The sequence below is a fragment of the Sinohyriopsis cumingii genome, chromosome 14, assembly GCF_028554795.1.
Source record: "Sinohyriopsis cumingii isolate HCF-2022 chromosome 14, ASM2855479v2, whole genome shotgun sequence".
NCBI lineage: Eukaryota > Metazoa > Mollusca > Bivalvia > Unionida > Unionidae > Sinohyriopsis > Sinohyriopsis cumingii.
Window position 1 is genome coordinate 109,798,471 of NC_142974.1, and position 18,721 is coordinate 109,817,191.

General features: G+C 33.8%; 1 protein-coding gene across 1 annotated transcript; it reads right to left on the reverse strand.

Annotated features, from left to right (window-relative positions):
• Window positions 1–1,876: 1,876 nt before the first annotated feature.
• Window positions 1,877–12,000, reverse strand: LOC149784590 (uncharacterized). The gene is made up of 2 exons (XM_089933296.1): window positions 11,923–12,000; window positions 1,877–4,995 (listed from the first exon to the last, which is right to left on the reverse strand). The coding sequence occupies exon 2, from the start codon at window positions 4,982–4,984 to the stop codon at window positions 2,882–2,884; it is 2,103 nt and encodes a 700-aa protein (XP_089789422.1). The 5' UTR covers window positions 4,985–4,995; window positions 11,923–12,000; the 3' UTR covers window positions 1,877–2,881.
• Window positions 12,001–18,721: the final 6,721 nt, after the last annotated feature.

Consider the following 18,721-nt stretch of genomic DNA (forward strand, 5'->3'; position numbering starts at 1 on the left):
GTTGAAGTTAAAAGCTATAATTGCATTCAGTCATGATGATCCAAAGTTGCTTTTGTCAACTTCATATACATGGCGAGACGTAGCTACCCCCTTTTGTCTCTTCTGCATAAACATTTTGAGATGTAGCTATTATCTTTCCGTTTCACTTGCATAAATATGGTGAGATATAACTATCACCTATTTGTCTTACATAAACATGATTACCAATTATATTTTGGGCAACGGTTGCATTAGTGTTGCCATCTGTGTTCAGATTCTAGTTAAAAAAGTTCATGGTAAAGCTTTTGCAAGTGGGACACAATGATAGGTACATCAGGGTATTGATGCAGGTGAGATACTGCATTATATATATATATATATATATATATATATATATATATATATATATATATATATATATATATATATATATATGAAAATTAAGTGTAACATGTAGTCAATTAAGTGTATTTCCAAATCTGGGAAGGATCGAATCTGCTTAAAAATTATGCCACCTTTACAAGCATTATGCTATTTTGTTTTCGCCTTGATTGAAACAGTGTCTACAATACCATAAAAATTGAATGCCAATAACATGTGAGCTGAAACAAGGACAATATAAACGTACAGTAACCTTCATTAGGTAGTATTGTTGCTTTCATATCTCTCATTGCAAAGTTATAGTTGCTACTTTGAATGATTTGACACGTTGTTTGGGTAGCACAAAGGTGTATAATTCCTGCTAGGATTTTACCGGGATTAAATCTGGTGTACAGCAAGCTCATGGTGTCGCGTCATTAAAATAAATAGACAGAAATATACAAAATTTTATCAAGAGAAAATAATTCTTACTTAATTCGATGACTGTATGCAACGATTAAATTCCTCATGACTTAACAATGGCAAAGATGAGGGTAGAGTTTAGTGTGGATTTACGAGCTTAATGCCATTTTACAGCACATGATAGGTGTTATGTATATTTAATTTCTATTGCGTGATTACCCTTTGATTATAATTAAGGGTAGGTGTCCGGGTATTCCTGACTAATGTGGTATTTTTAATTATATATAAACAATATATTGCATAGCTAATTATTGTCTATGATATTGAGATTGTAAATTAAGAGCATTATTACTTGAAAATAAATTTAATGCCTAACTTTATTCAGAAATTAAGAATGTTCCAAAATCAAGTTGATGGGAAACAACCTTCATCCTGGTTCAGTTATTATGTTTTAGCCTTCTATACAAATGTTGCATGCTTCAGAATTACTAATACCTAATTGTAACATTTTATCAATGGGAATCAGTCTTTTAGTTGTGTTTGGTTGAGAGGATTTCATTTATTTAAATTATTCATCAATATACGATATATCATGTGGGCAGGGTAGTTGTTTAAATACACAATGCAAAAATGTGTTTACTAGCAGTTGATGGATGACGTCATGCATCACGTCTTCTCATTCTCTTTTATACCTTTAGGAATTCAGTGAAGGTACGCATTTATAGCTTGTTTTCATGTACAAATTCACGTTTCAGGGTAAAGTTTGCGTTTCTCTGTCTCTCTCTCTCTAACAAACGTACCGTATATACCTGTGTATATCCGACTCCTCCTGCTTTATATAGGCACAAAAAGCCTATTTCACTTTGACCCTCGTGTAAGTTAGGGTGTATAAAGTCGAATCTGTATGAAGAGGTGACCTGCCTTGAGTGAGTTGGGGTTGCAGTTTGAAAAAAGAAACCAAAACTGGATGGATGGACGGACGGACTGAGAGACAGCCGGATAGATAGATAGTAGATAGATGGATGGATATATATATATATATATATATATATATATATATATATATATATATATATATATATATATATATATATATATATAAACGACACCAGTGTAAAATACAATTATATTATATTATTAAGTGGAATATGTCACAAAATCAATTGATAACTTGCAATTTGTTCTAATTAAATCCATACTGCTTAACATTTTAAATCCCTTCATATGATAAATCCATGAATTCAATTATAGGTCACATAACGGGATAAAAATAGTTAATAATGATCAGATTCATATTATTCCATAATATGTTAAAACATCTTACAAATAAACAATAAATGTTATCTGTATAACAATCGTATTATCTATTACAATATCCAAGAAGTATTGAGAGATAAGGTCCAATTGGACCACTTGTTATTAGCATCTGCAGTTTTAGCTACACCGCAAACCTTTATCGGCTGCGAACCTTTTGTTACTCAAACGTGTGTCTACTTTTAATAATAAAACAGAGAAAATGAATAATCATTAATTAAATATAGTAATACGTTGATTATCCAGAAACGTCAAGATACATGGAGTCCATCTAGATAACCGATACATACGTATATAATAAAGTGTTTATCTGCCGTTACATAATGCGCCTTCAGATCTTGGTCTTTGCATTTTATTAGGAGTAATCATGTGATGCGCCTACACATTGTGCAACGACAAATCTGGGTCTCTGTTGTTTGCAGTGGGACTTTTAAGCAAGTATGTATGTTGATTTATATGCCATTGCCAACACATTACTTACTCGTCTTCACATATTTCTACATTGGTCTCTTAATGTGTGGCTGACTGATTAATCAAGGTGGGCGACCCAGTCCATTTAAGTTTTGACAACCTCATCCAATTACATATGCAACTTTCAGTTCATGTAAAATAAGTCAGTTGTATACCAAGAGGCCAAAACAAGTCTTGAATGGACTAAGTATAACCATTTTCCGGCATGTCATCTAGAACATATTTTTTATATTAGTCAATGTTTTTGTTCATGAAGATATTTAACATTTCATTTTGAAATTTTCTCAGAGCATTCTTTATCACACTGAATGCTTTCGAAGCTGCATTTTTTTTCTCAAAGTTTATTGGAATGCTCACAAGAATTGCCATGTCCTATTTCAGTACGCAACATTGTATTATTATTTACTAACATAATATCAATATTCCTTTCAATTTCATTACATTGTTCTCCCATAATATCAGAAATGTAAGATTTATTCTCATAAGAAACATTAAGCTTGGCATGTACAACGCACTCTGTTTCCTTCAAAGAAGCGGTTGCTGTTAAAGGCCCACTTGATTGGCTCCCATTTCTTGAGCTTTTTGTTGTTTCTGGCTCCTGAGAAACGTCAATCTTTCCTGCAGTTTTCTGACCATCTTTTTCTACATTTGCCTCTTGAAGTAATTGATAATGCAATTTGGCCATAGCTCGTTTGTCTTTGCACGCAATGTAACCTAATATAAGCATGGCAGGGGCCAGAAAAATGGACCCGGCCAATACACCAATTATCATTTTCTTGTCGAAAGTGATGATGTTGTCACATTTTTCCATCAGTATCGCTGTTGAGTTGCCAATCACTTGGACACAGATGGTAGCAGAATCTTCAGAAATCTGATATAAAGTATATTCTCTCACATTACTATGAATTACCGGAGAAGTTAATATTATGTCACTGCTACCAATGTTCTTTAGAACTACTAAGAATCCATAAATATCCATAGTGCCACAGAACGTCCACTTAACTAAAATGTAGTCTTCATATTTTGCTACATGTATGCTAAAGTTTCTATTCTCCACTGGGAACATGTTCAATGTTGTGGCACAATGTTCTGGTGTAGTGTTATGGTCATGGCAATTCCCAGAGTCAACGTTACTAATAGATCGACGGTTTCCATCAGAATCAATGCATGTCCATAGGTATATAGGAGATAAATTTTCAGATGTTGGAAAATTTGACTTTCTTTCAGTTCCATACGTTGAATAAAGCCATGATATATGACAGCTACAGTTCAGTACATTGTTTTCAATGTTTAAAAGTTCAATATCAAGTAGTTGTATAAATTTACATTCATTAATATATTGGAGGGAACTGTTACTCAGGTCAATTTTTTTCAAATGAGATGGTAGGTCAAAATTAATTTTCTTTAGATCCTGGTTATTTGAAAGGGTGATCACTCTGAGGCCTTGAAGCCTCGAAAAGGATTTCATTTCGATTGTGTACAAATTATTATTTGACAGGTTTAATTCTACAAGTGAATAGTCCAAGCCTCTAAATGATTCAGAGTCTAGACTCTTCAATACATTATTTGAAATGTCAAGCACTTCAAGCCGCGGAGAATGACTAAAGCTGCCGGTATGAAGGCTAGCTAGCTTGTTATGAGATATATCCAGAGATATTAGACCTGTTAGAGGATGAAAGGTAGTCTCGTTGATTTTATGAATCTGAGTGTGAGACAAATTTAAATGTTTTAGATTCACAAAACTTTTAAAGCTATCTGCATAGAGCTCCTTTAATGAATTGAACGAAAGTACTAGGATTTGAATACATGATATTATTTTAGGGTGGAATGTTGCTAGTTTGTTGTATGAGAGATCCAGTTTCATGCACGAGTTCCAGAAAGATGATGTATCATTTATCACTGTAAGGGCATTGTGTGAGAGATCAATGAGATACAAATGTTTTACAACTGTTATGCCATATATTGATTCAGAGATTTCTTGAATATTATTTTCAGAAACAATCAGTGTACCATTCTCAGTGATATATGATAACACTGACAAAGTCACATGCTGAAGTTTGTTCTTAGAAATGTCAAGTCTAGATATGTTGTTCAGTTTATAAATTACATTTGGAATGTCCCGGAAATTATTAATACTCAGATCAATAGTTGGAATCACGCTTATTCCTAGAAAGTAATCATGAGGAAGACTGGATAAATTATTTAAGGACAGATCGATTTTTTGTATGGTGGAAAGGCTTTGGTTACCAGGAAGAAGCCTCTCAATACATGTATTGCTGGTATAGTTGCATTTCAGTGCGAGTCTTAATTGGTCAGATGTGCATGTACATGACTTTGAAAATGAATTCTGAGTACATGATTGGCAAGATGCAGACTGAATGATCAGTAGGATGACATCTACAATTAAGTGAATGACAACCAGGTTTGTGTGCTTCATGATGGTGTAATCTGGAAAGAAAATAAAGATATGATATCAAAAAATGAAATTATTGTTCTGCAGATTTTGTTTTTGAAATTGTATATTTCCTTCTGATGTTTGAATCTTTTTATAACTATATTCAAGTTATTTTCTTACATATCTCTTTAAATCAAAGGATCTAGAGCCAGGAAGAAAGGGCATCCTTTTTCCCATGTCCATTTTAATATTCCAAACATTTATATTTTGTCTATAGTATCATTAAGCTACCTTTGCAAGTACACTAATATTTTCTTTAAATTCTTGGATGGAGTTTATTTAGAGAAGGTATATTCCACCCTATGTGCTTTTTTCCCCGATGATATTTAGAGTAAATGCAAGGTTCAAATTTAATGCATCATTGCAAGATGAGAGTTTCATTGAACATTTCGTACCATGACAGACACCACGAGATGACGTATGGGCTACTTGACTGATCAGTAGGCAAGTTCGAAATGATGGCTGCGAGTTGAGTGTGGAAAATGCAAGTTGAGATCTCCAGCAGTTATATCATTCAAATTTTCAAGTAATGTATATGAAATCATTAATATTTTTTAAAAAAGTATTTAAAGTCAAGAAAATGCATCTGGATCATTTAGAAAATAACATTGTCATCAATTCAATTACCGTGTTTGCTGAACCGTGAGATCAGTTGTTTCCTACTTAGCCTTATTATGTAGTCATACATGTTCCTACTGAAAATATATGGTGGACTAGAGGACAACTATTATATTTTCTAGGCGATATGTCTTTGATGCAGAACCATTTTATTCGCTAATATGAACATATTTCTCCATTATTATTTTTATTTAGGTAAAATCAGTTGTTATGTCGCCTCTCATCACTTGTTCTGCTAGTACATTTTGTAGGTTGGCAGTTTGCGGATATTTTGTGACCCACATTCTCTTTACTATCCCATTGAAATTAAATTGTTGTCCCCAAGATGTTCTTGGTTTATCTGAACTGTGATAATTTTTAAAATGCATCATTGTTGTCGTGTGAACATTTTGCAGTTATTAATAATAGTTGTATTAACAAATTCTTATCTTTGATGGTAATTGGGGGAAATATGTGTTCCCAGCTGTTTGAGCAGTGCGTATATTGCATGTATAATCATGTTTAATTTACTAAATGTTTTTTTACTTTGGTCATATTGTAACGGTAGCTTTTTGCAGTGTCTTTGAAACCTTTTGTGAAAAGTAATTACTCTGTTTTCTAATCTGCATTTCGGTAAGGGCATCGAAGAAAACTTATTAAATATTGGGACCATACTTCCTGGTGTGTAGTTATAATTGGATGTACCTTTTTATGCTTGGTTTTGGATATGACAAGTTTATGTTGTAATACTAGATTATTTGGGTCCCAGACTGTATTAGCATATTTTAAAATAGATGTACGAAACCTTTGAAAGTGTTTCTTAAACACGATAATGATAAGTTAGGTCTTAATAAAGACAAACTATGGTTTGCCTTGGTTTCAGTTCTTAACATGTTAAGGCCACAGATTGCTACCAATTGTTATATCGGCATATTTTGGTCGAGATTATTCAATACAATGTTCTTTCCAAGGCATATGAAATATTACATTCAGTAAGAAATCAATTTCTTGTCATTTGTATTATATTGTATTACGGGGAATTTGGAATTACACATCTATTTTCGTAAAATTCAGTTTGAGTTCAAGACAATAAGAAAAAGAAACAATTCAGCCTTTTATGTATTTTTGTTATTTTTTATAATTACAAATGATAATACAAATTGCAATGAAAACTGATGGCAAAGTTTCGCAGTTCCTTCTTGCTATTATACGCGTGACTTACAGTTTTTATTAATTAAAATGGTAAAAGTAAGCCAGCAGAAATTGGATTTGGCATGTTAAGTTTTTCTCCACTTGCATAAAATGAGTAAAATATTTCAATATGACCCATGAAATGTTCATGATATGTTTTCCTTCCAGTTTATACATGTATGTGACATATTGTGTGTGTGCATTTATCTGCAAAGACATATAGGATTTAGTTAGGTTTTCTATAGTTCTGCACCATTCTGTGCGAGCTTGGGGATCAATAATGTGCAAGTCTTTGGACGCGGTTAAGAGCTATGTAATGCATTTGGTCATGAAGAAAAAAAATTGGATGTTGTCTCACCTTCATCGACAAGCTGAGACGTAGCTATCACCTGTTGTCTCACCTGGCTATACGTGGTGTGATGTAGCTACGGACTCTTCATCTCACTTGCATAAACATGGTAAAACGTACCGATCACCTTTTGAACAGTGATGGCATTAGTGATGGCATCCATGTTAGGATTATATGTTAAAGTTTCGTGCTAAAGCTTTTGGAAGTGATGCAAAATGACTAGTAGTACATTAAGGTACAGATTCAGGTGAGTTAATACATTTTATTCGAACCTTGCATTATTTTTAAATTAGAAACCTGCATTTGGTCACTGTGATCTACATCTAACACTTCGTTTTGGTGAAAGGATGGCACGTAGAGCTTGACAACATATTTGTTTCGCATCCTGTATACATACCATTATACATGGAATGATGAAACCTGGTGAGGTATTCACCTTGTTGCGCATTATAACCTCATATAAAGGTAAGTCGTTGACCTCCTTGTCATGCTTTGCTCACCTGACTTAAGTTTTTTTTTCAACTCTTCATGCCAGAATCATTAAACTGGACTATTGCAAACATCTGTCAGTACCACACCCATCAATTGTTTTAATTCGATTTTCATTTTTGTAGTGCTGGTTATGCTAGATTTGACAAATTATCAGTACATATTAGACTTTTGGAACAAATTATGTGGACCCAAGGCTGTAATTAAAATGCGAAAGAAACTTGCAACAATAATTAATCTTTGTAGTCAACACCCGTTTGAAAGTCTGATCAGATAAAACTTTAGTGTAGGGCTTAGTTTCAATTGCCCATTAATTAGTTTTGTATTGTCAAGGTAGTTAATAATTACTTTTTAAATACGACAGAGTAGCATCAAATACTGCTGTTGTTGGGTGAAAATTCTGTATTATAGTTTTCTGAATGAAAAAGATTTTGTTGTTGATGAATTTATATTTTGAGAGAAAACTAGCGAAGCATGGAAGGAATGCACTAAAAATGAAGCAAAAGCAAATATTGAACAGAACATCAGACATATTGTGTTAAATGGAGAAAAAAAAATAACTATATTTCTTTTTATGATGGGACTAGGTGTACGTCTTCCCTTCAATAGATTTACTTGAAATGTCTCAAATATCTGGCATCCATGTTTATATTATGAAAATAAAATGTTCTACACCAGCCATTAATATGAATGGATTCATATATATGGTTCTATATGTACTTGCATATCGTTGAATGGAACATCAGCGTAATACTGGCTGTATAGTGATGATTAAACAACTAATGATAGCTTCATTATCCTCTGTGGGAAATGAAACATCGTATCTAGTTGCTGATCGTATTCTAAATTCAGTGCCAGTTTTGGTAAACAACATGTTTTGAATTATTTTTTTATACTATTTTTCTCAGTGTAAGAATGATTAAGTTGAGTCAAGGTTATACCTGGACTACCTGATATTTTATCATGTGCCAATTGATAAAAAACTTATATGTAAGTATAGCATGAATTCTAGATTCCTGTTTACATGTGGAAATTCAATGACCAAATGTACGTATAGCATGAATTCTAGATTCCTGTTTACATGTGGAAATTCAATGACCAAATGTACGTATAGCATGAATTCTAGATTCCTGTTTACATGTGGAAAATTGAATGACCAAATGTACGTATAGCATGAATTCTAGATTCCTGTTTACATGTGGAAAATTGAATGACCAAATGTACGTATAGCATGAATTCTAGATTCCTGTTTACATGTGGAAAATTGAATGACCAAATGTACGTATAGCATGAATTCTAGATTCATGTTTATATGTGGAAATTCAATAAAGATATGCACATACACCTTGGATTCTCGATTCTTGTTTACACGTGGAAATTCAATGGCGAAATGCACGTATAGATTGGATTATCGAATCCTGTTTACATGTGGAAATTTTATACAGACATGCACTAACACCTTGGATTCACGATTCCTAACTGCATGAGAAAATTCAATAAAGATATGCACTAACATCTTGGATTCTCGATTCCTAATTACATGTGGAAATTCAATAAAGACATGCACTTATACGCTGGATTCTCAATTCCTGTTTACATGTGGTAATTCAATAAAGGTATGCACTTATACCTTGGGTTCTCGATTTTCGTTTACATGTGGAAATTCAATGAAGAAATGCACGTATTGTTTGGATTAATTAATCATGTTTACATGCGTAAATTCAATGACGAAATGCACTTTTAGATTAGATTCAGAAATCCTGTTTACATGTGGAAATTTAATGACGAAATGCACCTATATATTGGATTAATGAATCCTGTTTATACCTCGAAAATTCAATGACGAAACGCACGTATAGCTTGAATTCTCGATCCTTGTTTACATGTGAAAATTCAATAAAGATACGCATTATAGATTGGATTCTCGATGTCTTTTCATATGTGGAAATTAGAAAAAGATATGCACTTACACGTTGGTGTCTCGATGTTTGTTTACATGTGGAAATTCAATGACGAAATGCACGTTGAGCATGTATTCGCGATTCGTGTTTACATTTGGATATCCAATTGCGAAATGCACGTTCAGATTGGATTAATGAATCCTGTTTACATGTGGAATATTCAATGACGAAATGTACGTCTCGCATGACTTCTCGATTCCTGTTTAAATGTGGAAATTCAATAAAGATATGCACTTATACCTTGGATTCTCGATTCTTGTTTACATGTGGAAATTCAATGACGAAATGCACGTATAGATTGGATTCTTTAATCATGTGTATATATGGAAATTCAATGACGAAGCGCACGTATGGATTTAATTCTCGATCCTTGTTTGCATGTGGAAATTCAATAAAGATATGCATCTTTAGATTGGATTCTCGAATCCTGTTTACAGGTGGAAATTCAATAAATCTTTATTGAATTTCCACATAAAACAGGATTCGGGAGTAGTCAATACTTACCTGGTGAAGGGTGTGGGGTGTAATTGTAGCGTATCATATTTAGACGGAAAAATACACTTATATAGAAAAGGGCTTTAATAATAAGTATTTTCAGTGTTGAGTTATTTTGCTTTAGTTGTTGTTTTGTTTTGTTATATGTTCCTGCTCTGTTTTGTTAATGAATTGGAAAATCTTATACTGTCATTGATGTTTCGTTTAATCACTAAAAGATAAATAAATAGATACCAACAGGTACACAAGTAATGTTTTGGTACGGCAAATGAAGCAACGACAACACCTAGATGTACATACATGCATACATACATACATACATACATACATGCATACATACAGTCAAAAGGTTCTAAATGTTATAGCGCTGTGCAGCAAAATTCTTTATCAGAGTACAGTGCATCAGTGCATCCCCTAAAAACTCCACCCGTGCGTCACTTCATATCTTATCAGTATGATTATCCAATTACCAAAGTACATTTTGTGTTCACTTTTCGGCATGTTTATTCATACACTGGAAAACTGAACTGCTACCGGCATGAAATTACTTTTCATTATAACAGTTTTTAAATCACTATCGTATGGTATTTGATAAAATCTAAACACCTGAGATTCCGAGGCTTTATTTCATTAGATTTTCAGACCAGAGGCCAATGTTGTTACATGAAATTTTGAAACTCGCTGGCCCAATTAATTTTTTTTCATACTATTTTGAAGCCCAGATGCCTTAGTGGACCAAGAGTTCCTTTTTATTTACAAGGTTTCTGGCTTTAGAGGGTAGGTATGGAGTGGTTCACGATTTTCCATAAAACGTTTATGGTCAGTATCCTTAGTGACCCATTTTCATCATACAAGTATGAAGGCTATTGAACGAGAGTTTTCTTTAAATATATGGAGGATAAAGACATAAAGAAAAATCGTAGAAAACAAGAAAGAAAGGTAATCTGAACGTATGTACGTTTACGCTTGTAAGGTGTGTATGAATGTTCGCGTGTACTGTCACCGCTAATTGGGTGTGAATGAATGTTTACCGTAATTGTAACATGAGAATTAAAGCAACAGATTTGAGGTTATGTCACAGAAACGGTCCTGGAATTGGAATATTAAGGGCAGGAATATAGGGTGGGGAAGTGTGGCAAGGAAATGTAGGGAAGATGTAGAGGACAGCAAATTCGATATCATAATAATCATTATCACCATCATTATTCAGACCTCCCACATAAATAGCAAAAGTGATAAAAAAATAAAACTTTTCGTCGTGTTTTATTAAAATAAAAATTTGGTCTTCTAAAGGGTGATGGATTGGAAGAGAGACAATTTCAGGAACTATGAAAGTCTATCTCTTAGTCTACGCGAAGTCTACTGTACAAGACTGTCTATAAGACTACACGTAGTCTACTATACAAGACTGCCTCTAAGACTAAACCTAGTCTACTTTACAAGACTGTTTTAAGACTAGAGTCTTACAGTCTGCCGTACAAAAATGTCGCTAAGACTACATGTTGTCTGCCATACAATAATGCAGCTACGACTACACGTAGTCTGCCATTACACAAGACTGCTATACAATAAGGTCGCTAAGACTACACTTAGTTTGCCATACAATAATGTGCCTACGACTAAACGTAGTCTGCCATTATACAAGACTATCTCTAAGACTAAATGCAGATGATATAATGATGATGACGATGACGGGGTAGCACTTACCTTACAGAACTTCGCCCTATGGTATTCATATTGCAATGTATTTCGCATATTATTTCAATTTTTTTATATAAATGATGTAAACTTGTTTGCATGTTTAAAGGAAGGTTTATTTACAATATATAAAATCTTACCTTACAAATCGCATCACAAAAGATGAAAATGGAGTACTTTGCTGAATGCTTTGTGTGAAGGTGTCCTTAGCTGCAAAAGCAGGCGAGTAGAATGGTGAAAGCGTCACATGTATCAATTTATATCCAGATGGGTTATATCTATTTTCAGATACCGGTGTAGGTCACACACCTGGGTGCATGTGTGCAGAGCTTTACCTGTATATTAATTGCTATCTATTTTAGTACGATACATGTTCTGCAAAATAATTCCAACTTGTACTTGCCTTCGTGCCCAAAAATATTGTATATAGTGGAAGTGTAATCCATAAAATATGTTCGTGCGGCATGTGTTTGATATCTAAAGTTAAGATGTGGTTCCCCACATTGCTCTCTACTAATTGGATAGTTTTTGCTTCAAATCTTAATCGTGGAACCCATGTGTCCAGCGGCTGCGCGAAGGAGGTGTTGGGTTGGCAGGGGGCAATTACTCTAGTCACCAGGCCGTTGGGAGCTATTCTTATTTCTTTTGCAGCTGACAGTTTTATCATATTTCACTTTCATTTTAGTGTAGCGGAAACAATAATTTAGAAAACGTCAATTTCAGAGGGGAGGGGGAGGAGAGAGTTTCGCAACTGACATGACAAACTATTTTCTGTATCTAAGTAGGGTTCCTGTAAAAGTAAATGTCTCCAGCCGCCTCAGTCCATCGCGCAGCCGCTGCTTGTCTCACCTTTAACTCAATGATCCGCTTGTTGATGGGTAGTCAAAACGACATTACGTACTAATAAAAGTCCTGAATATTTTCTGCATTTCCAGAACGTAATTGAATAAATCGATTAATAAACATAAAGTTAAAAACTACTGTAAGGAAAATAAAATGCGTACAGAACGGGATATAAAACTCTTGTGCCGAAAGAAATTATTTGCGAGACCAATTTCAAAACTTTAATAAAATATGTTTCATTTTCGAGGTGGAGGATAAATTGTTAGATATGGGTTAAACACGTATTACACCCATGCTATGTATAAAGATGAGGGGAAAAAAAAACACTCATCCTATAGTGTTACAACCTGGACCTTCTGCGTTCGATGAACTTTATTTCTGGAGAATAATATCAGATTGCAATTTTTTTTTGTTTTTGTTACGGTTTGGTAGGCATGCCCGTCTGTAGTAAAGTACATATCCTTGATCAATGACTCAGCTACTCCACTTATATTTATACCAGTTGGAATGATGGGTAAGGAGTCATTATTTATTTTGAGATACAAATTTTTGTAAATGTTAAAGCTGTTTGGCGGAAGAGCCTAAGTAAAGTAAGCATGAAACAAGGTACACGAATATATATTTTCACTGACGCTGCTCATTCATGTATCATATGTATTCATCTACGTTGCTAAATTACCTATCATGCTCGTTTATCTACCATATTGATTCATCTACCGTACTCGCTCATACATAATACCCATTCATTATCATACTCATTGAGCTACCGAACTCATTCTTCTATCAGGCTCATTCGTGTGCCTTGCTCATTCATATACCGTACTCAAGTACTTACTTTTCACATTCATTTACCATGCTCATACATGTATCATACACATTCATCTACTCTACTCAAGTAGCTACGATGCTCGTTCAACTTCCACAATCATACTCGTTTATCATCTACCATTCCCCTTCATTTATCATACCAATATATTCCATACCCATACATCTGCAATGCCATTCATCTACCATACCTATACATCTGCCATACCCATTCATCTGCCATACAGATATATCTGCCATGCTCATTCATATACCATACTCATATATCTGCCATACCCATACATTTGTTATACCCATGCATCTGTCATATTCATTCTTCTGCAATACTCAGCTTATCTACCATGCTCGGTCCCTCTATCATGCTCATTCATCTCATATACTCCTTTATCCACCATACTCATCAATTTATCATTGTAACAAGATGAACCGGTTTGGGGTCAGATTACAATGACGACACTAAGAATGACAACAAAATTGCAATATTTGAATTTTTAGATGATTTCAGAAAGAAACATCCTACACCAAACTCGAGTGCATACATTCCAACAGTGGATATTTATCACAATGATGAGCGCTTGAGTTAAATAACTGATATAATTAATATAGATCCTATCTGGAACGAATTATAATATGCAACTTAAAATAAAGTGTCAACAATATGAAATGATATTTAACAAAACTTAAACGCTTTAATGAAACAATGATTAATCACTCAAACAATACGATTCCACTCTAATAATGATAACTGATTCATGTAAACAATGACGAATGTTTCACGCAGATAGTGATAAACTATTTGATGTATTTATGACATGTTTTCTATAAAATAGTCATTAATGATTTTGTATAAAATGGGACATATCTTGCGGCATCCAATTAATAACCACAAAGTCTTTTCAGCCCCAACGCTCTGCCGAATGGTCATGGAGCCACCACGAGTGGTATGCGCTCCCGGTCTGCCTAAGGATCCGTATAACCTCTTGTTCCCCGCAGCCTTGGTACCTCACGACGAGCATCCATCTTCTTCCGGCCCAACGTCACCAACGACAACAGCACATCGGATATATATCAAACCTAATTAGCACCACAGCTAAAACGACACCATCAGTTCGGTGGAAACACAAAGATACGGCATCATTAAGTCACTCCGTCACTCCTTCACCCCTTCAGCCTTTCACGCCTTTCAGTTTTACAGCTGGAAATATTGCGCCGTAAAGTGGCCCGCTCACTGACAAGACTTTTCTTAATGTTAAGTTAGATTCTACGATGAGCCTATGCGTATACTGGCTATATTGCAATGCATAGCCTGTGCGCTCAAGGTATATCGGTTTTTCCTTGGAATGCACTCTGCTCGTGCAGAAATGAGGTGATATGAAATCACGACAAAGAAGTAGTGTACGATATAGATAAACCACGCTCAGGCAATGCTGTATACAGAAACGAAACCGAGTACATTTTATTCCAAACATAAGTAAACAAAAAATATAAACAATTCCGTGACAACCGTACTCATGTACCTACCATATTCACTATACTCATGTATTTACCATACTTATTTGTGTACCATAGTCATTTACCTACCGTACCCATTCATCTACCATACTAATTTATCTACCATCCTCATTCAAATTATATTATATCTTTTGGGGAGGGTGGCTTAAAAAATTCAAAGAAATCTCATAAGAGATATTACACGACAGGTAACAATAAAGGTTCAACCGGTACAAAAATATAATTTAAAATCTAGGAATGCAAAACATGTATGCTATGATATATAGCTGAATATCATTCTGAAATAAAAACTTCATTTGCAAAGATTGATTCACAATCTTTTTGGAGCTCCTGTATTAAATTTGACGCAGGAAATATACCATTTCAGCTATGGTTATTTTCTTTGAAGAAACACTATGCAAAGACCTCATCTTTTCAACGACAATAATAATAATAATAATAATAACAATAATAATTCCTGTATGTTCTTATATTTATAGAATTCGGCCATTCTATGTAAACTGATATCTTCCGTATTCCGTCAGTTTGCTGAAGTCAGCAATTGTATGCGAATTCATAATTGCCTGAATTGTAATAGATTATCGTAGGTAAGTCAACATAGCCCCTCGCTTCCCGGCTATTTATGTCAATCGGCTTTAGAAGAAATGAGGATGTTTAGTGCTTTACAGCACAGAAATACAATTAGGTTATTTAGTGTCTTTATTTTGGAGTAAAGCGCCTTGCTCTGGGACACAACAAGGTAGCTGACCTAGGGTGGTCCGGTAGTAGGATTCAAACCCGCACCCTTTTGGTAGACAGTCCAGCACGCTGATCAGTTACCTACCGCATAAACTAAACATTTGTACATATTACAATTTTCATTTGGCTTTTTTAATTTATTAACTCAAACAACTTATTTAATTTTCACAATTCTTCCGATGAAATATCAAATTACAATTAACAGACTCTTAGAATTATTAATCTAGTAGATTAGTCGAATCTCTCACAATCTTTGGGTGTTTTCCCATTTACGTCTAGACCCCGATGAACAGATCTGATGAATAGATGAAGCAGGTAGGCTTTAACACACTTTTTACTTTCTTTCTTTTTTTGTTTTTCTTGTAAATACGTTTTTGTCAACATTTATTAATTCGACATAACAATAATTTGATGTATATACTTACAGAGAGTACATAGTCTATTACTATATGTACTTATACAGTATCAACGGTCTATTGATTTATGTACTTATACAGAGGATAAGCAGTCTATTGATTTATGTACTAATACCGAGTATCAACAGTCTATTGACTTATATACTAATACAGAGTATACACAGTCTATTAACTTATGTTTTAATACAAAGTATCAACTTTCTATAGACTTATGCACTTATACAGAGTATCAACAGTCTATTGATATATGTACCTATATAGAGTATCAAAGGTCCATTGATTTATGTACTTTTACAGAGTATCAACAGTCTATTGATTTTTGTTCTTATAGAGTATCAACAGTCTATTGATTTATGTACGTATAGAAAGTATGAAGAGTCTATTGATTTATGTACTTTTACAGAGTATCAACAGTCTATTGATTTTTGTTCTTATACAGAGTATCAGCAGTCTATTGATTTATGTACGTATAGAAAGTATCAACATTATGTTGATTTATGTGCTATGTACGTATATAAAGTATCAAAGATCCATTGATTTATGTACTTATTCAGAGTATCAACAGTCTATTGATTTATGTACTTATACAGAGTATCAATAGTCTGTTGATTTATGTACGTATATAAAGTATCAACAGTCTGTTGATTTATTCACATATATGGAGTATGAAAGGTCCATTGATTTATCTATTATACAGAGTATCAAACGTCCATTGATTTATGTTCTTATACAGAATATCAACAGTCTATTGATTTATGTATTATACAGAATATCAACAGTCTATTGGTTTATGTATTTATATAGAGCTTCAACAGGATACTGATTGCTTCAAATAATATTCTCTTTTCCAGATGGAGTTTTCATTGTCATGTCGACGTCTTGCAAATGTATCGATCTCACAGAGGATGCCACTAACGGGTATTAACTGATGATTTTTAACTAGAGATAGAAACCGTTACAAATGACCATAATGTAATATTACACACACACACACACACACACACACACACACACAATCATCACGGGAAATCGAGCTCTGGCACATCTCCCCTCCTTTACCCGCTGTATAATATGTTTCTATGCGGTTAATGTACACTATTAACAAACCAGCGTTCGGTGCTCTTCTTTCCTTCATCTTCGACTATTAGTAAAAGTTTCGAAAAAACAATTATATAACCGAATGCTGGCTAGGCTTGAGAACAAGATAACGTCTGATATATATCAAAACCGAACATAGTAAACAAACAGAAAAATAAAATAATAAATTTGATTACTAAACCTTATCTATATGCGGCCATTAACCTCATATCATGGGTCTATAGTAGCGAGCAACATAGGGCGCATAAGAAGCAGGGAACCAGACTATAGTCAATTTTCATATTCGACTACCTTCGGTCATGCTTTAGTTGGAATCGGGTTACAATTAATACTTCCAGTTCAGTACCCACGAATGTAGTTCTAGTCATTTTTAGAACATTCTTCCTCTCTCATTTTGGTGGTGATTGAAGAGTTTTATTTATGCATTATTAGTAGCGATTTAAAGGTAACTGTTTATTCTTGATAATATGAGCTCTTGGTGTTGTTGTCTGTATGTATTTCGGCGACAGTGCACAGTGAGTAATAAGGCCTTGGTGATGATACGGATGTGAAATCTGTGTTCTGTTTACATGCTGCTATGTTGACAGTCCAGCATCTCAAAAAAGAGCAGGTCAACCGTTGACACGAACTTCACCGTGAAGTCATCTTTGAAGGTATTTTAGATTAACATGATTTGCATTGACTGTCACACAGTGGAAAGGGCAGTACTGAGAAACAAATGTAGAGAACATATTGTAAAATTAAACTGTGTTCTATGTCTTGCCAGGGCAGTATTGGAGTAAAGTTTAAATTAGTATAAAATCTGTACTATTCATGATAGACACATGAAATTTGAATATGTCATGTATATTGACTTTGAAAATATAAGAATAAACTAAAAGTAAAAAAAAAAATTTATTTTAAATTTTTTATTTTGTTATAAACAAAATAAAAATATAAAAATTTCCCCCCTAAAATGCACATATATAATATATTATGGAATGATATTAAATGTTATCAGCATGTATATATTCCTACACCATATTCAAGCTCCAATGTTGCATATTTGTCACATTTTGTCAGAGAAAATATCTTTGTAAGTCATAATGAGACCTTCATTTAAAATACACAAAGACAAAATTATAATTTGTATTGGCCATTGAGACTATTTATTAGGGGTCCAAGCAGTTATTTTATGTGTTTATGATAGGGTCACTTCCTGAGTAACACACATCTGCTTGTATAGCCTTCAGTAATTGTTTACAAACATAGTTATAAGGTATTTAGTGATATACTAGAACCTACTCAAATTCTCTACTAAATCAGTGTAACCTGTCTGGGAATCTGATACAGGTCAAAGGGATAAAATATGCTTTCCCCAGATATATTTACCATTGAATGTAAGAAAACAGCAAAATGATGTAAGTCCAACACAAAATGCATTCCATTTTATTGTTCAATTTGGTTAAGATATTGATTGGTGTAGTGCGGCATTGTGGCCTATACGATGTTATCAGAATTCTAATGA